General features: G+C 43.3%; 1 protein-coding gene across 1 annotated transcript in view; it reads right to left on the bottom strand.

The window, feature by feature from the left end:
* LOC112223482 (wings apart-like protein homolog) overlaps positions 1-26,120 on the bottom strand; it is a 49,263-nt gene that overhangs the window by 6,940 nt on the left and 16,203 nt on the right. Inside the window, exons 6-16 of the mRNA XM_024386516.2 lie at positions 22,530-22,622; positions 21,416-21,583; positions 19,631-19,767; positions 19,349-19,460; positions 18,985-19,218; positions 14,989-15,100; positions 9,234-9,331; positions 8,748-8,824; positions 2,443-2,621; positions 2,019-2,134; positions 1,654-1,818 (exon numbers count right to left, since the gene is read on the bottom strand). Of these exons, the coding sequence (XP_024242284.1) occupies positions 1,654-1,818; positions 2,019-2,134; positions 2,443-2,621; positions 8,748-8,824; positions 9,234-9,331; positions 14,989-15,100; positions 18,985-19,218; positions 19,349-19,460; positions 19,631-19,767; positions 21,416-21,583; positions 22,530-22,622 (1,491 nt within the window). The remainder of the gene's footprint in view (positions 1-1,653; positions 1,819-2,018; positions 2,135-2,442; positions 2,622-8,747; positions 8,825-9,233; positions 9,332-14,988; positions 15,101-18,984; positions 19,219-19,348; positions 19,461-19,630; positions 19,768-21,415; positions 21,584-22,529; positions 22,623-26,120) is intronic.

Raw genomic sequence — 26,120 nt, 5'->3', positions numbered from 1 at the left:
ATAGGTACACTTCAACTATGACAGACAAAATGAGAAAAAAAATCCAGAAAATCACATTGTAGGATTTTTAATGAATTTATTTGCAAATTATGGTGTTATTGACCAAATACTTCATCTCAATACTATGTTATATACCCTTTGTTGGCAATGACAGAGGTCAAACGTTTTCTGTAAGTCTTCACAAGGTTTTCACACACTGTTGCTGGTATTTTGGCCCATTTCTCCATGCAGATCTCCTCTAGACCAGGCTGTGTGTGTTGGAGTGTCAGTGTAGTATCTGAGCGTGGGTAGAGTTCAGTGAGTGTGCATAGAGCCATTGCAAGAAAGATAAAAAGGGGGTCAAAGCAAATAGTCTATGTAAGGGATAATCAACGAGGGGCTAGGAGTTCTCTGGAAAATAATGAACAGCGTGGAAGGTGTGTTCCACGACGAGCTAGCGGAGTGGAACTGACCTCCCACAGAGATGCATTATTTTCCAGACAACGCAGAGCCCCAAGCTGATTATCCCTTTTATACCATGGCTATAACTTAACACATTTACTGCTGTTAATGTGTTTATTTTGCAGGTAGACGTGTTCAACATCCACTGAAGTAGCTAGCAAGTTTACTAGATAGCGACAGTAGTTGCCTAGACAACCAAAACCAGCACTAGCTATTATGAAAATCTAATTCAACAATGTTTTCAATTTGACTTTTGCTTTTCAAAAGCAGCTCAAACAGAGCATAGCCATTGAATTCTACCGTGCAAATAAACCATGTGTTATACGGAAATAATGCACATCAAGCCAATCAATATTCAACAATGCCATGGTATAAATCCATTTATAAACTGGGTGGTTCGAGCCCTGAAGGCTAATTGGCTTACAGCCGTGTTATATCAGGGGTATAACAAAACAATATTTGCGTATGTAACCAGTTTATAATAGTAATAAGGCACTCTGGATCTTCCTGTGGCGGTCCTCATGAGAGCCAGTTTCATCGTAGCACAGTTGGTTTTGGCGACTGCACTTAAAGACCATTGAAATGTTCCGTATTGACTGACCTTCATGTCTTAAAGTAATGATGAACCGTCGTTTCTCTTTGCTTATTTGAGCTGTTCTTGCCCTAATATGGACTTGGCCTTTTACCAAATAGGGCCATCTTCAGTATACCACCCCTACCTTGTCACAACACAACTGATTGGCTCAAATGTATTAAGGAAAGAAATTCCACAAATTAACTTTTAACAAGGCACAGCTGTTAATTGAAAATCATTCCAGTTGACTAACGCATGATGCTGGTTGAGAGAATTCCAAGAGTGTGCAAAGCTGTCATCAAGGCCAAGGGTGGTAACTTTGAAGAATCTCAAATATAAAATATATTTTGACTTGTTCAACACATTTTTGGTTACTACAGAATTCCAAGTGTGTTATTTCATAGTTGTCATGTCTTCACTATTATTCTACAATGTAAAAAAACAGTACAAATAAAGAAAAACCCTTGAATGAGTAGGTGTGTCCAAACTTTTGACTGGTACTGAATATATAACTCCAATAAAATATATTATTCTATATCTATGCCTATGAGATCGCATTATTGCTCATTGAAGTGTATGAGATCTCAATACGACCTATGAGCCCACAAACACACACACCCTTCAGTTCTCTAACCCACCTGCACCAGGGCAGCGATGGCAGTGAGCGATCCTTCTGTCTTGAGCTCCTCTTTGTCAGCCACCAGGACAGAGTTGAAGGGAGCTCCTCCATCCATCGCCATCTCCACCAGGCAGTAGCGGTTCCTGGCACTGTACTCCACCAGGTTGATCAGCAGGCCCAGCCCCTGGAGAATCATCACACGTCAAACTGAAGAAATACCCACCCACCCACACACACAAACAAACCTAACTATACACACAAACACCTACCTACCTACCTAACCCCACACCCAAACCGAACTATACACCTACACAAACACACACCCCCCCCCGCACGCAAACCGAACTATACAAACCCCTACAAACCCACACCACACCACCTCACCAGTACTCGGATGTCGAACCTCCTCTCCTGAGGAAGGTACTGTGGGACCCGGAGCACACAGTTCAACGATGTCATCATCATGTCCTCCTGCTCGCCTGTCTTCGTGCTTCCCCATTCTACACACACGGGGTAGAACACAGTCACTATGGGGCCTCATCAACAGTTATGTGCATAACACATTTTGGAAGCTGAATTTCTTTAGGGGTCAAATTAAAAAAGCATTAACGCACTTCTGTGAAGGAGCGACGAGTGCTGCCCAGTGCCCAAGATGGTGTAGGTATGCTTATGTCCTCAATAACCATAATCATATACGACCACCACAGTGGCATTGGCACCGTCTGCTCATTCTGTGTCCAGATGATACTTTGTGAGCCATGGAGTGTGTGTGTCTCTATATTCAAATGTGTGTGTGCGCACGCCTCACCATTGTCATGGGTGAGGTTTAGCAGCACGCCGATGATGGCCCTCATGCAGTCCTCCACGGCTTTGCCCACATTGCTGTGGCTGGCGTAGGGCAGGGCGGTGCCCGCCAAACACAAGGCGCTGTTCACTCCCATCTCCCGGCTATAGCGCTGGATCATCTCCTCACAGTGCCACAGAGCCCTGTCAATACCCCCAAACAGGGAAAATGGATTATTCATTAGTTTATGTACCAAGGACCAAGGAAGCACAACAGTATTGAACCAGAGGTAGTCAGCTATATAGCGCACTTCCATTTACGGCCCCTTACGTCCACTCAAGTTTGAAGATTCTCATATTTCAGCATTGAACTTTTAGCCTTCTGATGTTGTGCTGGGAGATAATATCCTTAATATTTGATGGGGGGATTGTTAGGCTGACAGACTGGACTGAAAGGGTCTGGAAGACAGCTCTGGAGGGACTTGATACTGAATTAAACACAATCACAACGGCAGTGTGTGTCTGGCAAATAAGCTTCAAAGATTTCTGCAGGGCAACAATTCTTCCTATTGGGTTTTTGTATTATTCAGACAACGCGGGAAAAGCTAGTGCTTTGAAAAACTGGTATGAAATTATTTGAATGCGGTAACACACGTTTACATTGTGTCTCTTTACATATACAGTGGGGTCCGAAATGATAGACTCCCTTGATTAAGATGAGCCATAATGACTGTATAAAATACACAATTCAAATACTGAGCTATATTACATGCAAAAAAGGGGGAAATTATGTTGTATACTAATACAATTGCCTAGATAGAGATTTGAGAGAATTTAAAAAGTTTTTTTTTAATTTTTTTTTTTAAGGTATTGGGTCAAAATTAGACACCCCTACAGATTCTCATCAACTGGTCAAATGTTTTGTATTGGATGTCATATTCCTAGCACCCAGCTTGGGACTCCACAAACTTGTTGGATGCATTTGCAGTTAGTTTTGGTTGTGTTTCAGATTATTTGGTGCCAAATAGAAATGGTAAATTTGTCATTTTTGAGTACCTTATTGTAAATAAGAATAGAATATTTCTAAATCCTACATTCATGTGGCTGCTACCATGATTACAGATAATCCTGAACGATTGGTGAATAATGATGAGTGAGCAAGTTAAGAGGGTCAAAGACCCTCGCCGTCCTACTTCCGGCGCCGACAGAGATGGCCGCCTCGCTTCGCGTTCCTAGGAAACTATGCAGTTTTTTGTTTTTTTACGTGTTATTTCTTACACTAGTACCCCAGGTCATCTTAGGTTTCATTACATACAGCCGAGAAGAACTACTGAATATAAGATCAGCGTCAACTCACCATCAGTACGAGCAAGAATATGTTTTTCGCGATGCGGATCCTGTGTTCTGCCTTACAACCAGTGTAACCGAGTGGATCACATGCAGCGACCAAAAAAAAAAAACTACTCAGAAAAAGAGGGAAACGAAGCGGTCTTCTGGTCAGACTCCGGAGACGGGCACATCGTGCACCACTCCCTAGCATTCTTCTTGCCAATGTCCAGTCTCTTGACAACAAGGTTGATGAAATCCGAGCAAGGGTAGCATTCCGGAGGGACATCAGAGACTAACGTTCTCTGCTTCACGGAAACATGGCTAACCGGAGAGACGCAATCCGAAGCGGTGCAGCCAGCGGGTTTCTCCACGCATCGCGCCGACAGAAACAAACATATTTCTGGTAAGAAGACGGGCGGGGGCGTATGCCTTATGGCCAACGTGACATGGTGTGATGAAAGAAACATACAGGAACTCAAATCCTTCTGTTCACCTGATTTAGAATTCCTCACAATCAAATGTAGACCGCATTATCTACCAAGAGAATTCTCTTCGATTATAATCACAGCCGTATATATCCCCCCAAGCAGACACATCGATGGCTCTGAACGAACTTTATTTAACTCTCTGCAAACTGGAAACCATTTATCCGGAGGCTGCATTCATTGTAGCTGGGGATTTTAACAAGGCTAATCTGAAAACAAGACTCCCTAAATTTTATCAGCATATCGATTGCGCAACCAGGGGTGGAAAGACCCTGGATCATTGTTACTCTAACTTCCGCGACGCATATAAGGCCCTGCCCCGCCCCCCTTTCGGAAAAGCTGACCACGACTCCATTTTGTTGATCCCTGCCTACAGACAGAAACTAAAACAAGAAGCTCCCACGCTGAGGTCTGTCCAACGCTGGTCCGACCAAGCTGACTCCACACTCCAAGACTGCTTCCATCACGTGGACTGGGAGATGTTTCGTATTGCGTCAGACAACACCATTGACGAATACGCTGATACGGTGTGCGAGTTCATTAGAACGTGCGTTGAAGATGTCGTTCCCATAGCAACGATTAAAACATTCCCTAACCAGAAACCGTGGATTGATGGCAGCATTCGTGTGAAACTGAAGGCACGAACCACTGCTTTTAATCAGGGCAAGGTGTCTGGTAACATGACTGAATACAAACAGTGCAGCTATTCCCTCCGCAAGGCTATCAAACAAGCTAAGCGCCAGTACAGAGACAAAGTAGAATCTCAATTCAACGGCTCAGACACAAGAGGCATGTGGCAGGGTCTACAGTCAATCACGGACTACAGGAAGAAACCCAGCCCAGTCACGGACCAGGATGTCTTGCTCCCAGGCAGACTAAATCACTTTTTGCCCGCTTTGAGGACAATACAGTGCCACTGACACGGCCTGCAACGGAAACATGCGGTCTCTCCTTCACTGCAGCCGAAGTGAGTAAGACATTTAAACGTGTTAACCCTCGCAAGGCTGCAGGCCCAGACGGCATCCCCAGCCGCACCCTCAGAGCATGCGCAGACCAGCTGGCCGGTGTGTTTACGGACATATTCAATCAATCCCTATACCAGTCTGCTGTTCCCACATGCTTCAAGAGGGCCACCATTGTTCCTGTTCCCAAGAAAGCTAAGGTAACTGAGCTAAACGACTACATCCGTCATCATGAAGTGCTTTGAGAGACTAGTCAAGGACCATATCACCTCCACCCTACCTGACACCCTTGACCCACTCCAATTTGCTTACCGCCCAAATAGGTCCACAGACGATGCAATCTCAACCACACTGCACACTGCCCTAACCCATCTGGACAAGAGGAATACCTATGTGAGAATGCTGTTCATCGACTACAGCTCGGCATTCAACACCATAGTACCCTCCAAGCTCGTCATCAAGCTCGAGACCCTGGGTCTCGACCCCGCCCTGTGCAACTGGGTTCTGGACTTCCTGACGGGCCGCCCCCAGGTGGTGAGGGTAGGCAACAACATCTCCTCCCCGCTGATCCTCAACACTGGGGCCCCACAAGGGTGCGTTCTGAGCCCTCTCCTGTACTCCCTGTTCACCCACGACTGCGTGGCCATGCACGCCTCCAACTCAATCATCAAGTTTGCGGACGACACAACAGTGGTAGGCTTGATTACCAACAACGACGAGACGGCCTACAGGGAGGACGTGAGGGCCCTCGGAGTGTGGTGTCAGGAAAATAACCTCACACTCAACGTCAACAAAACTAAGGAGATGATTGTGGACTTCAGGAAACAGCAGAGGGAACACCCCCATCCACATCGATGGAACAGTAGTGGAGAGGGTAGCCCTCAACCGTAAGGCTCTCCAGAGGGTAGTGAGGTCTGCACAACGCATCACCGGGGGCAAACTACCTGCCCTCCAGGACACCTACACCACCCGATGCTACAGGAAGGCCATAAAGATCATCAAGGACATCAACCACCCGAGCCACTGCCTGTTCACCCCGCTGTCATCCAGAAGGCGAGGTCAGTACAGGTGCATCAAAGCTGGGACCGAGAGACTGAAAAACAGCTTCTATCTCAAGGCCATCAGACTGTTAAACAGCCACCACTAACATTGAGTGGCTACTGCCAACACACTGTCAATGACACTGACTCTACTCCAGCCACTTTAATCATGGGAATTGATGGGAAATGATGTAAATATATCACTAGCCACTAAACAATGCTACCTTATATAATGTTACTTACCCTACATTGTTCATCTCATATGCATACGTTGATACTGTACTCTATATCATCGAATGCATCCTTATGTAATACATGTATCACTAGCCACTTTAACTATGCCACTTGGTTTACATACTTATCTCATATGTATATAGTGTACTCGATATCATCTACTGTATCTTGCCTATGCTGCTCTGTACCATCACTCATTCATATATCCTTATGTACATATTCTTTATCCCCTTACACTGTGTATAAGACAGTAGTTTTTTTGGAATTGTTAGTTAGATTACTTGCTCGTTATTACTGCATTGTCGGAACTAGAAGCACAAGCATTTCGCTACACTCGCATTAACATCTGCTAACCATGTGTATGTGACAAATAAAATTTGATTTGATTTGATTTGACCATTACCCGCCAGAAACGGTAACCTCTCACCATTACCAATAACGGGAGGGTTAGCATGTCTTGGTGGTATCATCTTTGACCCTCTAATTTCCTCATGCATAATTCTTCACGATTCATTCAGGATTATCCGTAATGGTAGCATTCACATTAAATGTAGAAGAGTTTAGAAACATTCCATTCTTATTTACAATAAAAGTGACTACAAAATGACAATACATGATTTACCATTCATTTTGACAGAGCACAAAATGCATAACCAAAATTAACTGCAAATGCATCCAACAAGTTTGTAGAGTAACAAGATTGATGTATGCAATGCATGCTAGGAATATGGCATCAAATACTAAAAATGTTTGAGAACTTTAAAAAATCTGAGCAATTGTATTAGTCTTAAATAATATACTTCACAATTTTTGGGAGCATACAATATAGCTCAGTATATTTGGGGGTATATATTTATTTTAAATACAGTCATTATTGCTCATCTTTATTAAGGGTGTCAATTTCGGACTCCACTTTAGACATACGCCTACACCATTAGGAAGACAGCATCCCCGACAATACATTTAAAAAAAGACAGTGCGAAGCTGGAGAGAACGAAGGGTGAATTTAACCATAACAAAAGGTTAGCAACAGACATACATGACTGCAGCATGGCTAACCAGCAGCAAAACAGCTTCATGCTAAATAAAAACAATAATGAGATTTGAAATAATGGGGGATCATCCGTTAAGGCAGAGAGGAGAGCAGAGGCAGAGTTAATATATTATTTGGGGGGGGGGGCTATTAATGAGGGCCACTGCGCTGCTGTGTACTGCTGTGTGGCTCGACCCCTCCGATTTCTCCCCCCGTAATCGAATTAGCCCGGCCGGCTGAATGCGGCTAATGAAGCTGCTGTGTGCGATGTCAGAGCGGCTCTTTGTTGACCCAGTCAGAGAGGCCTCCTGGCTGGGGGTGCAAGGATATTTCACCAGGGGTGACGCAGGGGTTAGCAACCTGAGCAGAGCGACCAAGGCCCTGGCTGCAGGCAACGAACCCTGCCTGGGACAGGGCTAATTCAGTTATAAAGATGGAGAACAGTGGCTGTGGTGGGACGAGGGGTTGGGGCACTGGAACGATTGGGGGGTGGCTGAACCATACGAGGGGAAAGGGGGGGGTATTGAAAGGGAGATGGTAGGCAAGGCAAACGGATACGGGGCGGAGTTAGCTTTACAGACCGGCATAGGAGCAGGACGAGGGGGGAATGCTGTGATTGACAATGTCAACACACAGCATAATGAAAACGGACATTTCCCAATACAGCTGCATAGACACTTTTGTACATTAATTAATCTTGTAACACAATGTAGTGTCGGTGAGGAGTCCAGTGCATTTCTGTAGCCAAAGAAGACTGAATTGTGTGGGTGTTAGTGGCCCACTATATGACATGCATCCAAAATGGCACCGTATTCTTATAAAGCGCACAACTTTTGACCAGGGCCCCTATGTAGGGAACAGGATGACCCCTCAACCTCATGTATTTATTTTTTATTTTACCTTTATTTAACTAGGCAAGTCAGTTAAGAACAAATTCTTATTTTCAGTGACGGCCTAGGAACAGTGGGTTAACTGCCTTGTTCAGGGGCAGAACGACAGATTCGTTCCTTGTCAGCTCGGGGGTTTAAACTTGCAACCTTCCGGTTACTAGTCCAACGCTCTAACCACTAGGCTACCCTGCCGCCCCTCATGACCAGGGCCCCTATGTAGGGAACAGGATGACCCCTCAACCTCAATGAGATGCTGTCTGGCGATACAGGTGATAAATGCAATACACAGTCTGGAGCTTAATGCACAACACACAATGTGTGTGTGTGTGTGTGCGTGCATCCATACAGACCACTTACTTGGCTGAAGAGCAGATAAGCTGGGAGTCCTTATAAGCGATCAGGTAGCCCTGGTTCTCTGGGTTGTGAACAGTTACCTGCATAGAGCAACAACAGAGTTACAGAGGAAATACAACACTATCTCAAATCAAGTGAACACATTACTGCACATAGAGCCCCTTCTAGAAGACTCCCACTGGATTCACTGACTGAGTTGATCAATAAGCGCAGGCTTAGTGCCAGGTTTGCACACACACATACACACTAATCTAGCCTCAGCAGACCTGCAATCTAAACCTTCACTCTGTACTCGGGCTGAGATTGAAACCGAGCACAACTGTAGGCTTAGGAGGCATGAGCAGCTGTTACTAAGATCAATATTTTCCATGGATACTTTATAAATGACATTAAATAAGATCTATGAAGCGCTATGAGCGGGGCCCCGATTAGGAATCCAGCCTTCTGGTGGCCAGAAGTGTTGTCCAAGACATTAGTATGTGTACTCACGCTCTCCAACACCCGTAGACACCTCTCAGCTCCCCACAGTGACGCCATCAGCTTCTCCTCATCATCCTCTTGGCGCAGGTTCTCCACACATTCTTTTACTGCAGAAACAAGGAAAGTCGGTTCAACCACAACCACCTAAATCAGGTAAGAGTTCGACCAAAACAATGGAAACACCACGTCATGGCCAAGTCCGCCCTTGGAGGATAGCTCCAACATCTCATTGCCTGCCATCAAAATTTGCCTACATTTAGGCTATTCTTTATTAGTGATTAAAAAAAAACATAATATTATTTTGGACGATATCATAGCAATACTGTAACTCAATGTAAAAAACAAATTGCTAGGTAGCGTTAGCTAGTGCTAGTCGGTTGTGCCTGCACCAAAACACCGGTATTTATCATCCTATAGCTTGTTCTCCATCTTTTTAAATAGTTAGCCAACATGTTTTCAGCACTTTTATTTCCATGACTGACCAAAATGAAATTTCTCCTGCCCTCTCATCTCTGCAGCATACATAGTGAGCAATATGTTTGGAACATCAAATCGTAGTATCGAATCGCAACACATAGAATCGTGTGAATCTCAATACATATTGGCATCGAAGTATGGTAATAATATATTGTGAAGTCCCTGGCAACTCCCGACTCCATTGTTTATATGTGTATTTCACATTACGTTGGGGTAAAAATCTGACTATAATGCTGGTATGGATGGCTCAGTCTCCATAGCAACAGCTCCGCTTGGGCTGCTCTGCTCAATGAAGAGACATAAGAGAGCAGTTAATGACTTGTCACTCAAAACTCAAGGAACATTTTCTGTGAAATAATCTCCCTCTATATTTCACAAGGTTGAAGCACTTCTTGCATCATGTTCTGATCTTAATGAGACATGACTTAACCAGAGCAACTTAAACAGACCCTACCCGGCCCTAACCTGCTGTATAATGTCGGGGTCCGTTGGGCTCGGGGAGCAGAGCTCTAATGTCAACCCCAATACGTTCATGTCATCACCACCAATCAACTGCATTACACCTAAGAACGACTTCAAATACCACCAACTTTCCAGTGGTGTAAAGTACTTAAGTAAAAAATTACTACTTAAGTCGTTTTTTGGGGTACCTGTACTTTATATTTGACAACTTTTACTTCACCAAATTCCTAAACAAAATAATATACCTTTTACTCCATACATTTTCCCTGACACCCAAAAGTATGTTACATTATGAATGCTTAGCAGGACAGGAAAATGGTTCCATCCACGCATTTATCAAGAGAACATCCCTGGTCATCCCTTCTGCCTCTAATCTGGCAGACACACCAAACACACATGCTTTGGTTGTAAGTTTTTGGAGTGCGCCCCTGGCTATCCAAAAGAAGAAAATTGCTTAATGTAAGAAATTTTAAATGATTTACAATTTTATTTGATACTTAAGAATATTTAAACCCAAATAATTTCACGCTAGTAATATTGAGTAATTTTCTAATAAAAGGTATCTTTACTTTAAGTATGACAATTGGGTACTTTTTCCACCATGGCCGAAGTCTATATCATGGCTATGCCACCAGCTTATCCGAAGAGGAGTTAGCATTTAGCAAAAAATGCTAAATCTGAAAATTACAACTTAGAAATATTATGGAGTGAAAACAGCCAAATTGGATTTTAACCAGACTGTGGCCCTCTAACAACACAAATACAGTGGCTTGCGAAAGTTTTCACCCCTTTGCCATTTTTCCGATTTTGTTGCCTTACAACCTGGAATTAAAACAGATTTTTGGGGGTTTGTATCATTTGATTTACACAACATGCCTACTACTTTGAAGACGCAAAATATTTTTTTTATTGTGAAACAAACAAGAAATAAGACACCAACATAGAACTTGAGCGTGCATAACTACTCACACCCGCAAAGTCAATACTGTAGAGCCACCTTTTGCAGCTGAAAATCTCTTGGGGTATGTCTCTAAGCTTGGCACATCTAGCCACTGGGACTTTTGCCCATTCTTCATGGCAAAACTGCTCCAGCCCCTTCAAGTTGGATGGGTTCCGCTGGTTACAGCAATATTTAAGTCATACCACAGATTCTCAATTGGATTGAGGTCTGGGCTTTGACTAGGCCATTCCAAGACATTTCAATGTTGACCCTTAAACCACTTGAGTGATGCTTGAGCAGTATGCTTAGGGTCATTGGCCTGCTGGAAGGTGAACGTTCGTCCCAGTCTCAATTCTCTCGAAGACTGAAACAGGTTTACCTCAAGAAATTCCATGTATAAAGCGCCATCCATCATTGCTTAAATTCTGACCAGTTTCCCAGTCCCAACCAATTAACAACATCCCCACCGCATGATGCTGCCACCACCATGCTTCACTGTGGGGATACTATTCTTGGGGTGATGAGGTGTTGGGTTTGCGCCAGACAGTGTTTTCCATGATGGCCATAAAGCTCAATTTGTCTCTCATCTGACCAGAGTACCTTCTCTTCCATGTGTTTGGGGAGTCTCCCACATGCTTTTTGGCGAACACCAAATGTGTTTGCTTATTTTCTTCCTTTACGCAATGTCTTTTTTTCTGGCCACTCTGTGGAGTGTATGGCTCAAAGTGGTCTTATGGACAGCTACTCCAATCTCCGCTGTGGAGCTTTGCAGCTCCTTCAGGGTTACCTTTGGTCTGTTGCCTCTCTGAATAATGCCCTCCTTGCCCGGTAAATGAGTTTGTGGGCGGCCCTCTCTTGGCAGGTTTGTTGTGGTGCCATATTCTTTCCATTTTTTAATAACGTTTTTAATGGGGCTCCGTGGGACGTTCAAAGATTCAGATATTTATTTTTATAACCCAACCCTGATATGTACTTCTCCACAACTTTGTCCCTGACCTGTTTGGAGAGCTCCTTGGTCTTCATGGTGCCGCTTGCTTGGTGGTACCACTTGCTTAGTGGTGTTGCAGACCCTGGGGCTTTTCAGAACAGGTGTATATATACTGAGATCATGTGACAGATTGCACACAGGTGGACTTTATTTAACTAATTATGTGACTTCTGAAGGTAATTGGTTGCACCAGATCTAATTTAGGGGCTTCATAGCAAAGGGGTGAATACATATGCATGCACCACTTTTCCTTTTTTAAATTTAAATTTTAAAACCAAGTTACTTTTTCATTTCACTTCGCCAATTGACTATTTTGTGTATGTCCATTACATGAAATCCAAATAAAAATCTATTTAAATTACAGATTGTTAGTCAATAAAATAGGAAAAATGCCAAGGGGGATGAATACTTTTGCAAAGCACTGTATTGACAGATTTGATTAATATCCACCTCATTTGACCAGCTTTGTTTTGAATAGGCACCAATCACTGCGTCCGTGTTCTATCCCAACAGTCTGTGTTCCATTGATCTCTTATCCCCATCCATTCTGGTATCGCTGAGCCAAAATGTCCACCCAGCTACAACTCCTTTTAAGAACATTGTTTCATTGTGTTATGGAATAGGTTAGGTAGATGGCAGACTACAGCTTACGACCACTTCCACACTCCATTCCCCCTGGTGGCAGCAGCAACCATGTCCAGACGTTGAGCCTGGTTGATAAGCACTTTAGGTGCTGCCAATTAGGGTGATCGTGACTAAGTGTCCAAGCTGTGGGTTTGTTTGGTGGCCATTTCATTTGATGTTCAGTCATGCATTGCTCTGATGCAGGAAAATGAAGGAAATTCACATGAGCACCACAATGTCTACTCCACCCATGTTCTACCAAGGTTTCCCAGCACACAGCTTTGACCCACTACAGTAGCTATGTTAGTCTATTGTACTTCAAACAATGTGTAGGCAGGTTGCGTAAGATAAACAGTCTCAAACCATTGGTCTCTCAAGTCTCCACCGTTCCCTTCTCCGTAGAAGCAAGACGTGCGCACTCGTACACACACACACACACATACCACACCACACTCCCCGTCTATAGCCACTCAACAAAGCTCTTTTAAGAGCAATGTAATAAGTGAAAATAAGCACAGACCGTGTGTGCTGGGGCTGGGAGCAGGGTGTCAAAACTATACACTAAAGTGAATGGTCAAAATGTCTCCTCCGAGAGGCAAACCCAGGACCTTCAGATCTCGGTGACAACACCCCCCACCCCCGTGTTACGCTACAAACCCTGTCATGAACGAGTTCTCTTGAAACTATTTCAAAAGGACAGTCTGGTAATGACAGGAAGCTTTCGTTGCACAATGTTTCTGTTCATTCACGCAGTACTGAATGAATGTCGATTTCTCTTGCTTGGCAAAAAATACAACAAAAAAAGTCTAAAAACAGTTGTGTTAAAAACAGTCACACAGCCAACCAGGTTACCATGCATGGCATCATCCTTTGAATACGCAAAGGTCACGCAAGCAAGCAATGTTTGTGTTGTGTAACCTGGGTGCACTCCCACCCCAAGGATACTTTTCACTTAGATGGCAACTTCAGGTTTTAGAGAACACATTGAAAAGTAACTTGACACTGATCTGATAGTCAGCGCAACACATTGATTACAATGACATTAAGAACATTGCATTGACAGAGGGAGTGTACTGAATCAATGCATAACGTAAGGGCTGTATAACATTAGCTAGCTACATGGCTAAGCAAGCCAAATTGACCAGTGTATGGAGTAACGTTAGCTAACGTAAGATGAACAACACCCATTGCGTGTTTTATACATTAGCAGCGTGGCAGTTTCCCAAAGTTTGGTGTTGACTATGAACTTTACATACTTTAGCTAGCTGGGCTTTGTGGAAGAATGTCAAAATACAGCACGCGGTAGAGCCTTGTTGGTTTCTAGCTAGCTAACGTTCCTGGCTAATGTTAGTTGGCTACATTACTGGCAATATAGCGAATATCCTTGGCTGCTCTTATTTGTGTTCGTGCTTTGATTACATGCAAGTGTCAAGGCCAACAGTTTAAACAGATGACTTCAGCCATGTGAAAAACCTTCCATAGCAAAATAAAGCGTCCTTTGCTTGTAGCTTGCCTCTCATCCAACTGGTGTTAGCTAGCTAATAGCACTGTTGCTGCGTAACCCAACTGCTTTCGTCCAGTTTTCAAACTCAGTTTCGGCTGAAAAGACCTTAGCATTGTCAGAAATGCTAAACAAAGGTAGCACCTCGTTGGGATAAATTATACATTTAATAAAAACTGTTACACCTACAAACTTAGTCAATCTAAAAAAATGAAATCCAATGGTAACTTTATGTAACGCTACATTCTCGTTTTAATTCATAGTCTAGAATTTGAGCTAAGCGAGCGCAGAAAATACTAAATTGCTCAATGTCTGGTGTGTTGTTGTTGGTAACAGCCAGACTGCTCATGACGAGAGGCAACGTGTGTTGCGTCACTCCAATTCAATTGATTTGCAAATATTCAACATTGTGTCATATTGGCTTAGATATGATGGTAGGGAGATTTGAATTTAACATTGAGCTTCAACCAATGCCATACTGAACATTAGTATACTGCCACAGTGATTCCACCATTTCTGATCCCCTTGATTTCCCCACAGGTAGTCATGAGTGAGCTTCAACAGGGCTGTGTATCCAGACAAACACAATGAAAAGTAACACACATAAAATACTAATAACATTCCATTCGAATGCATTTTTTGTCATACCAACAATGCATTTTGAATCTAATTGAAATGTCAGCTCCTAGGATCAGGGGAACAACCCTTCGGGGTGTTTGGCCTAGACACAGAACACACAGTTTCAGGGTAACGTGGTGTAGGTCTAGCTCACCTTTATCCACTATGTGGTCCAGGCCTCCCAGAAGCCTTAGCTCCTCTTTAAACCAGTCCCCGGCCCGCTTGGAGGTCAGCGATAACAAGGTCTCCATGGCTAAATGCCCCGTCTGCGTGCGCAAACACATACATAGGGAGTAATGAAAACACATTTACATCACACATACAGGGTATAAAATGGACATTACTGACCGTGTACTGTGATTCAAAGATGCCAACTATGACAGACAATAACAGGAGGAGAAACAGGAACAAAAATATGACTTCCTTCCTTCCAGTGAAGGAGGGTGCCAGGAGAAGCTAGTTTGCATGCAGGCGGCATTTGAATCCAACCAAAACAATACTGCCGTCTCTAATTACATTGTCGATAAAAATAAGCTTTCTAACACTATTAAATATTTTAAAGCAAACTGTTGAGCTCAAACGATAAGAGAATCTAATGATTAATTCAACATGGAAGCTAACAGTCTAACAGTCAGAAATATAAAGAGTGCTTAAACGAATGAAAATAAGTTGGAGGCATTGAGGTGAATGGTCAGTCTGCTCTCTGAAGAATAGGGGCTGCATCCCAAATGGCACCCTACTTTTGACCGGAGCCCTATGGGATAGGGATTAGGTTGCCATGTAGGACACCGACTACAACATCAGCAGAGAGGATATTTAGAGGATGGGAGTGAAAAAAGACAAACATCAAAAGGCCCTGTCATTACGTCATCAGACGTCCAAATTAATCAGATCAAACTGTTTAAACTCTGCAGTTTGCCAGACCCAATTCAAATACATGATTTCCATTGGCTCTACCGTGCAAAGCCATAGTGTCAGAGTCGACTGTTCATGCATTTCTACAAGGGGAAGGGTCACCATTTAAACAAATTTTTTTTTTTATGTATACATACAGTATCAGTCAAAAGTTTGGACACCTACTCATTCAAGAGTTGTTGTTTTTTTTATAACCATTTTCTATATTGTAGAATAATAGTGAAGCCATCAAAACTATGAAATAACACATATGGAATAATGTAGTAACCAAAAAAAGTGTTAAATCAAAATATATTTTTAGATTGTTCAAAGTAGTCACCCTTTGCCTTGACGACATCTTTGCACTCGCTTGGCATTCTCTCAACCATCTTCACCTAGAATGCTTTTCCAACAGTCTTGGAGTTCCCACATATGCTGAGCACTTGTTGGCGGCTTTTCCTTCACTCTGCGATCCAACTCATCTCAATTGGGTTGAGTTTGGGTGGTTGTGGAGGCTAGGTCATCTGATGCAGCACTCCATCACTCTCGATCTTGGTCAAATATCCCTTACACAGCCTGGAGGTGTGCTTTGGGTCATTGTCCTGTTGAAAAACAAATTACATCCAATCTGGTTTGCGCTTAGTGGGACTGGTGTGTCGCTGCAGAATGCTGTGGTAGGCATGCTGGTTAAGTGTGTCTGGAATTCTACATAAGTCAGACAGTGTCACCAGCAAAGCACCCCCATACCATCACACCACCTCCATGCTTCACGTGAGAACCACATGCGGAGATCATCCGTTCACCTACTCTGTATCTCAAAGACACAGTGGTTGGAACCCAAAAACTCAAATTTGGACTCATCAGAACAAAGGACAGATTTCCACCGGTCCAATGTCCATTGCTTGTGTTTCTTGGCCTAAGCAAGTCTCTTCTTCTTATTGGTGTCCTTTAGTAGTGGTTTCTTAGCAGCAATTCAACCACGAAGGCCTGATTCATGCAGTCTCCTCTGAACAATTCGGCCTGATTGAGTCTCCTCTGAACACTTGATGTTGAGATGTGTCTATTACTTGAACTCAGGGAAACACTTATTTGGGCTGCAATTTCTGAGGCTGGTAACTCCAATGAACTTATCCTCTGCAGCAGAGGTAACTCTGGGTCTTCCTTTCCTGTAGCAGTCCTCATAAGAGCCTGTTTCATCATAGCGATTGATGGTGTTTGCGACTGCACTTGAAGAAACTTGAAATGTTCCGGATTGACTGACCTTCATGTCTTAACGTAATGATGGATTGACATTTCTCTTTGCTTATTTGAGCTGTTCTTGGCATAATATGGACTTGGTCTTTCACCAAATACACTGCTGTTCAAAAGTTGAGTCACTTAGAAATGTCCTTGTTTTTAAAAAAAAGCGCATTTTTGGTCCATTAAAATAGCATCAAATTGATCAGAAATACAGCGTAGACATTGTTAATGTTGTAAATAATGACTATTGTAGCTGGAAACGGTTGATTTGTAACCGAATATCTACATAGGCGTACAGAGGCCGATTATCAGCAACCATCAGTCCTGTGTTCAAATAACACATTGTGTTAGCTAATCAAAGTTTAGCATTTTAAAAGGCTAATTGATCATTATAAAACCCTTTTACAATTATGTTACCACAGCTGAAAACAGTTGTTTTGATAAAAGAAGCAATAAAACGGGTCTTCTTTCGACTAGTTGAATATCTGGAGCATCAGCATTTGTGGGTTCGATTACAGGTTCAAAATGGCCAGAAACAAAGAACTTTCTTCTGAAACTCGTCAGTCTATTCTTGTTCAGAGAAATGAAGGCTATTCCATGCGAGAAATTGCCAAGAAACTGAAGATCTCGTACAACGCTGTGTACTACTCTCTTCACAAAACAGAGCATACTGGCTCTAACCAGAATAGAAAGAGGTGCACCACTGAGCAAGAGGACAAGTACATTAGAGTGTCTAGTTCGAGAAACAGACACCTCACAAGTCCTCAACTGACAGCTCCATTAAACAGTACCCGCAAAACACCAGTCTCAAAGTCAACTCTGAAGAAGCGACTCCGGGATGCTGGCCTTCTAGGCAGAGTACCTCTGTCCAGTATCTGTTATTTTGCCCATCTTAATCTTTTATTGACCAGTCTGAGATGTGGCATTTTCTTTGCAACTCTGCCTAGAAGGCCAGCATCCCGGAGTCGGCTCTTCACACCTATGTGAATAATCCATTAAAAATCCTTTGTTCCCAGCTACAATAGTCATTTACAATATTAACAATGTCTACACTGTAATTCTGATCAATTTGATGTCATTTTAATGGACAAAAAAATAAATAAATAAAACATTTTTAAAATCAGATTTCCTTTAAAAAACAAGGACATTTCTAAGTGAGCCCAACCCTACCTACAACCCTACCCTACAACACAACTGATTGGCTGAAACGCATTAAGGAAAGAAATTCCACAAATTAACTTTTAACAAGGTATACCTGTTAATTGAAAAGCATTCCAGGTGACTAAGCTGGTTGAGAGAATGCCAAGAGTGTGCAAAGCTGTCATCAAGGCAAAGGGTGGCTACTACAAATATATTTTGATTTGTTTAACACTTCTTTGGTTACAACATTATTTAATATATGTTTCTTCGTAGTTTTGATGTCTTCGCTATTATTCTACAATGTAGAAAGTAGTAAAAATAAAAACCCTTGAATGAGTAGGTGTCCAAACATTTGACGGGTACTATCTATATAAAAATGTTATTATAAGTCATGTTTTTTTGTTAACGGTTACAGATACCTCTGACTGAGGGTTTTCCCCCCCAACAACGCAAAAGAGACAGGGTGGCAGGTAGCCTAGTGGTTAGAGCGTTGGGCCAGTAACCGAAAGGGGTTGCTAGATCAAATCCCCGAGCTGACAAGTTAAAAATCTGTCGTTCTACCCCTGAACAAGGCAGTTAACCCACTGTTCCTAGGCGGTCATTGTAAATAATAATTTGTTCTTAACTGACTTGCTTAGATAAATAAAGGTTAAATAAAAAACAGGAAGACAGAGGGTTGCAGCTAGCCTCCAGCCTCTAAGCAAAAACCAGGGTCGTATTCATTAGGGAACCAAATGGAAAAAGAACAGACAAACCGAGAAGGACCACCTGAACTTGTCTAATAGGAAACAAAAAAAAGTGTGTTTTCCATTACATAACATTTGTAGTTGCCTATGAATATGACCCAAGGAGGACTATCTCTACGGGAGACCCGTACCGTGATGTTCTCCAGGTCCAGGTGCTTGTTGTGCACCGTGTCGCACAGCTTGCGGATCTTCTCCTTGACCTTTGACATCTCCTTGGTGGTGAGCTGGTCGTCCTTGGCCACTGAGTGGTCCCCATCCAGCTCCAGCAGGCGGATCATCAGGTCTAGACTGGCCCGGTCCAGGTCCATGTTGAGTCTGTCTCGGCTCAGTATGTACATCAAACTAGCTGTGCACAGGGACAGGTTCTAGAGGGGGGAGGACAGAGAAAGGATATGTGAACCTGATATCCTGACTTTTTAAAGTGGTGTCCACTGATCTGACAGAAACCAAGTCAAGTCAGCCACCATCTCTGAAGAGGCAGGGGGCTTTACTTACCGGGTGCTGTGGGGCGTCGTTGAGTGTCTTGAAGACCTGGGCCACCTTCCCCCTGGCCCTCAGATGCATCCTGAAGCTGGGCATGGCACACCTGGTGGCCAGGCTAATGACACTACAGGAGAGGACAGATAAATACTGTTTTATTGAATTGAACAGAGAGGGGAGGGTCACTGCCTCTGCAAGATCATCAAGCTCTTTACTGCCATGAATCATTACCTTAACCATAATGAAGATGCCAAAGAATGTGACCCTGTATCAGCAGTTAGTGGAAACTAGTCTTACCTAAGGCAGCGTGTGTTGAGGGGCTGGCCACTCTTCAGGCCGGTGGCCAGGTACTCGAAGTCGTCGGTGAACTCCTGGTTCTCTCCAAACTCCACCACGTCGTTGAAGTGCTTGACATGCTGGACTACCGTGTATAGCTGGGACAAAGAGTTGTTGGGTTCATCAAATCACATAACGTAGGTACTAGATCGAGCTTAGAGCCCAGTCCTGCTATTCCCAGCATCAGAGCTATGCACCCACCAACCGCCTGCCTTGTTGGTCAGGAGCCAAGACCACAAACACAAGACACCAAATGAAACTGCAGATGGAATTTAAAGATGTGAGATGCCCATTACACTGCTCCTGCCTATGGAACTGCCCACACTGCAGTTCCTAGAGGGGCTTTCACTGCTTAGCATGCAAGACACCGCTGTAATAAGATAAATAACTACAGATGGTTACATTAACCACTGTTTAGCGATTCAGGGATCCTGCAGTACTGTCTTATAGGAGCTATGGAGTAATCGATACACAGCCTCAGAATTCACTGATTCGTTTCAAGAGGCTATTTCTAAATAAAATGAATTACACCTGACCAAACAAGATATGTCTGATCATTATCCTTTCAGTTGAATTGGTGCTTTTGTTTAACTACATTTTCAACATTGTAAACCAGGTCCCATATTCATTAGGTGATCAAGGATCAGGTCCCCCTGTCCAAATAAAACTTATTCATTATGATCTGGAAGGCAAAACTGATCATAGATCAGCATGTTTAATCCAAGATGATTGCTACATACAGCCCCAGGACAATCGCTTGTGTTCTTATAGGCTGTACTTCATAGATACTGAGTTCCAGACACAACCTGTGTTCGAATACCCATAAAGACATACTTAATGAGTATACACACACACACACACACACACACACACACACACACACACTATGTATGAATTAGTTAATTTTAGTATACTGTACGAACGGTATCCTTTCAGTTGAGTGTACTAGCGCTACACCTGTCTCCCAGAAGTTGATGATGTCGCTATGCAACCTCTTGTTAGCATAACAAATTACTAGCTAGACATTTTACAACTTCGGGTGCATTCTTCAATTCAATCTGGAGTGCCAGAGTGCGCTCTGGGCGTTAGTAAATTCATCAGTTACTCTGAGCTCCGGTACACTCGAGAGTGACGAGAGTGCTTTGAAATTGGAGTAGCTAGCCAGGGCGAATTTACGAAAGCACCAAAATGTCCATTGAGAACACACAACTATACCACTTAAGAATGACTGGAATAATCAATAAACGTTGGGTAGTTAGTTAGATAGCATATAGTTAATATACTGGCAAGTTAAATGCATTAGTAGCAAACTAACGTTAGGTAGCTAGCTAAAATACCGGTACATAGTGCTGTAATGATATGCTATGTGGCTAGTAACGATAGCCTAGCTAACAGATTGTTAGCAAACATAACGTGTGAGGTAATTTACTTAAAAAGTCATTCTTTTATTTGTCAATTATTTACAGCAAAGAATTTTTATCGGCTCTCGTTGGACTTCAGCTGCATATTTTACGCCTTTGTCTGAAGAATTACATTACAGGCCCTAAAAACATGGAAAGTGTCCACTGTCAGTATACTTCCTATTTTGGCAAATTTAATGACATCCCCGAACTTTTGGCATTCTAACTATATCCATTCTATGACCAATAAGCATACTACATACTAAATTTACCTCAAATAGTACGGTTAGTATGAGTACTCGAACACAGCTACAGTGATGGGTTGCCAGGTAGAACAGAAGCTCACCTCCTTGTGCTCTTTCCTACATTTCAGTGCAGTGACGATGTCCTGGTAGGGCTCAGTGGGAAACGACACAGACTTGATGACTTTGGGAGGCGGGCATGGCGGCGCCTTGAACAGGCCATCGTCTTTGTGAGAGTTAGAGTCCTTGCTGCCCCCGCTTGACTGGCTAGCCTGGTAGATAGAACGAGAGAGAGAGAGAAACAAGAGAGAGGATAAGGAAGGTGTGTGTGTGTGTGAGAGTGAGAAGGGCAGAAGTAGAGAGTGGGTCAGAGGGAGACAAGCAGAACCACACAGCCACCTGCTCTCAGCTCAGTACACGGCGCTGCTGCTGCTTCATGCTGTTGAACACCAGCCAACAGCCTCCTGCCCCTTACATAAGGCCAGATAAGGCACAGTAAAAACACTCAGTTTCACACCACACACAGGCTCCGAGTCTCTTCTAGCAGTTTGAGGGAAGGCAAGGGATGAGGGAGTTAAAAGGACCTGTAATATATGGCTAACATTACGGATAAGGAGGAGCGTTCAGAGCGGTACTAACATCATTGGTAAGACGGAGGAGCGTTCAGAGCCGTCCTAACATTATCGGTAAAGAGAGTTCAGAGATGTGATGCATTTTTAAAAGGATAATGAATTCCAGGAAATGGCACGGTGCCACACATGCATCTAATGACATATGGAAAATGAATCAGACGCAGGGTGCATCCTAAAAAAGCACCCGAGTGCACTATAAAAAGGGAATAGGGTGCCAATTGGGACACAACGTGAAGTAGAGTGGCCTTAAGGTGGTAAACCACAGTGAAGAGGCCAACTGGAGTATCGTTTGTGGTGGAGGGATGGTGAGAGTGAGGATGGAAAGGGAGTGTCGCATGGAAGTTATGGGTCGAGGGCATGGAAAATTGCATTAGTGTTCACCATGTTGCTGGTACTTGAACAGAGAGAGCAAGAGAGAATGAGACAGAAAATGAGAGTTTGTGGTACAGTGTTCACCAACTGCAGAAATCACATACCACTAGCTAGCTGGATAGGCAGGCTGATGGGAGTGCCAGGTCTAGTATTTGGCGTGGGGTTGGTGGGTGACACCCGTAACTAGGGTGGTGATTAGGGGGGGGTTACTCACGGGTGCAGTGGTTGAACGGAGTAAAGGTGGCGGGGGCAGCTCCTCTGGCTCTCTGTTCCAGTGTCTGGCATTGTACACAGCTTTAGTGGGAGACTACAGGTGAAACAGAAAAACATGAGGTAAGTCCATCAGGTTACTTCACATTCCATCAGTTCAGCCCTTCCTGCTAGAACAGTGTTACTTAGAATACATCAAATGAGTATCATTGATCACCACACACGACAACCCAACTGCAACAATATGCTGTGTTTAAAAACAACTAAGCTGATTCAAAGTATAGTCAATATCTCCTAATTCGAGGTGATCTCTGATACTAGACATGATCTCAATGTCTTGGAACATAGCACCTCAATTCACTCGTCAAAGTAGAGCAGGGGTTCCCAAACTGTGGTGGCCCGTGACCCCATTTTGATAAACATTTCTTTGTGACCCCACCATGTCAAAAAAAGTGATGTAATTTTTTTAATTGGGACTATGCCAGTCTATTACAAATCAGTCTGATGGTACTTCTGACACTATTTTCATCTGAAAGAAATATGGTTTGAAGGGACTGAAATGCATCAGAAAGGTATTGGGAAGTTCAGAAGATCATCAGGCAATGATGTTGTAAGATTTTCTATGTAGAAAACAACATCATTGATTGTTATTTTTCCCCCAGTCTGATTTAGCACCTGGTCTTGTCCACTCAATTCTAACGGCTTGTGGGCATCGTAGAGGGAAACATTACGCATGAAATCAAATTAGTCACATGTGCCAAATACAACAGGTGTAGACCTTACATTGTGAAATGCTTACTTACGAGCCATTAACCAACAGTGCAGTTAAAAAAACATACGGATAAGAAAGTATGTACGTGTTCATTAGAGTTTTATCTTTCAAAATATTTTGTAGCATAAACCATTCAAAAGAAAGCCATATTTGTAGGAAGAAAACAGAAACCGCTGTTCACTGTAACCGCATCTAGCGGCTACCGGAGGTGACTGATGTAACCCCGGTTCTATGAACCAAGGACAACTTTTCCCTCGCACCCCCATTTAGAGAGAGAATATACAGAGAGCGGATTGGATACATCAGCCTTTGTTGGTTCCTATAACAAAGAAGCCCCAGGGAGAGAGAGAAACTAAATGAATGCCTATTAAACCACCAGAGGCAGTCAGGACTGCTCAAACAGCAGGACTGACTGGAGACACCAGCCAGCGCTGTGTGCATACACACACAGGCATGGGTATGCACACAGTCACACAAACCTCCTCTCTGCTTAAAGGGAGCCTATTGGCTCAGCCTGTTGCTGGGATATTAATAATGAATCAAAGAAAAAGGAGAAATAGAACAGACATTGTTGTCTGAGGACAGAGCACTGCAGGAAACAATGAACGGAGACGTTCATTTAGTCACTCTACTCTTAACAATGATCCTAATCAAGAGGACACAGACAGGAAGATTCAACGCCCACCCCGCACCCCACCCCCATGGGAGTGTGAGCTCATGACAAAAGGCATTTTCTGTAAACATGGGCACTTATCGGTCACGCGCGCGCACACACACACAAACAAACACGAGAAGGTCAGATACAAGGAAATGAACACTTGAGCCCTCCCCAACACTGCCAAATTAAGTCATGTTTGACCAAGGCCCTCTGAGACTAGTGCAAGTAAACACAGACACAGACACTTAGCAGAAGACTGAGGAGCTGTCATTTACAGCTGTAGGTGGGGTTCAATTAAACCGTTCAACCAGCCATCAGCTGTTGTGCTCCAGGACCACTCAAGACAGTAACAGCAGCCCTGCTCTGGTCTTATGAGAGATGGGCAATTCCATGATAACGGAAATACGCTGAGACTCCGATTTGTCACTTAAATGTATACCAATCAAAAAACATTTAAATCAAAGTTAAACCATAGAACAAAGGACTACTTTTAAAAACGTCCACCACTGAATATTTTACAAAAACATTTACAGGAAGAACTGTGCAGATACAAAGTTTGTCAATTGTCCAAAGTAGTCTTTGTGCATGTAGTTGTATGCTTTGTTAAACTGAAATCAATCGTTTTGGTTTGGCATACATTGAAGTGAAAAATCGGAATCCCGGCTTAGCGATTCCGATACCGTGGAACACACCACATGCAAACATACTTGTATGACTCATGACCACACCGTCTCACACACACGCGAATGCCGTTAAACCTCAAATGAGCCTTCGATTTAAAAGCTGTCGTTAAAACACCAAAACAAAGCTGTGAAAGAAAATAGAAAAAAATCCACTTAATGTTCCCGCCAGCCATCAGCCAACCCAACCCTGGAAACCAGTTCGTTTTGTTAAAGACAATCACAGAACGTGTGGAAACAGACAGAGGGCATTACTATGTATGAATCCAACATGACAACCTACACCACACATAGTGCAATACTTGTGACCAGGGCCCCTAATGTACTTCATATATAAAGGAATAGGGTGCCATTTGGAATGTACACTACCACCAGCAAGGTATCTGACGAGATTATTGCCTCGTTCTCTACTGTATTCAGCCCAGTCTTCTACGCCATGCTGTCGGTGAGCCACTGAAGTCATTAAGCCAGAGTGAGAATGATTATGATGAGGAGTGGGGGAATGCTGGGACTTTAAACACCTGTGCATCTCTACCGAGGAGAGAATTGGGCTTGACACTATAAATAACCTGTGGCGCATTCTTAGGGTTCTCTGCAGGATATTTTAACACGGTGATATGCAGCGAACGGCGTAACTGCCACATCCTGCAATATAGAGCAAAAAAGGCCTTAAAAATACAAAATATATATATATATTATTTGGGGAGAACCCTGATTCTAATTGAATTACTTTTAACCGTCTGAAATGAGTCACTACCAACCATCATTAACACCCACAACGTTAAACCCCGTGAGGAGAATAGCGCTCAAGGTAGGTTAAACATGTTCTGAGTCTTCCTGCAATCCAATGCTGCTGTTTTAATCGGGCCAGCACCACCCACCCAACCAACATGCATCCTGTTACCGACGCCTGGCCTGCAGAAATCATTTTCACGGCGCAATGAGAGCACACAAGCGCTCAGGTTCAACTGTTGCATGTATAAAAATGCCCAACATCCATCTTGTGCACAAACATTGGAGCTCAAAGCCAATCCAAGAGAAGGCAGGAGCTATAAGCCTCTCCTTAGGCAACAGGCACACAAACAGGAAGAGAGGTTGGTTCAGCAGAACCCGACACAATAACAGATTGAAAACAGGAAGAGGAATCCTAGAAAAATCTATAAAGCAATAATAGCAAGACTTTTAGGAGATATGGGCCAAATCACTGCCTGGGGACAACCACCAGGGAGATGGAGAAAAAAACAGCCAAGTTAACTAGAGGACAGAGTGAGGAAGATGGACAGACAAAGAGAGTTGAAAAGAGTGTGGGCAAAATGAGAGAGTCGGTAGATGTATCATATCCATGATTAATGTAGGAGAGCCAACCTGGCTCAGAGTCTAGAAGTGTGCTGTGAACAGAGGGGAGGGAAGGGCAGCAGGCAGCAGACAGAGCCCTAACCAGCCTGACAGAGAGCTACTCAATAAACACAACACACTCGCTGTTCA

Source organism: Oncorhynchus tshawytscha, linkage group LG24, assembly GCF_018296145.1.
Source record: "Oncorhynchus tshawytscha isolate Ot180627B linkage group LG24, Otsh_v2.0, whole genome shotgun sequence".
Classification (NCBI taxonomy): Eukaryota; Metazoa; Chordata; class Actinopteri; order Salmoniformes; family Salmonidae; genus Oncorhynchus; species Oncorhynchus tshawytscha.
Note: the sequence above shows the minus strand (reverse complement) of the source record. Positions and strands in the feature narration are given on the sequence as shown.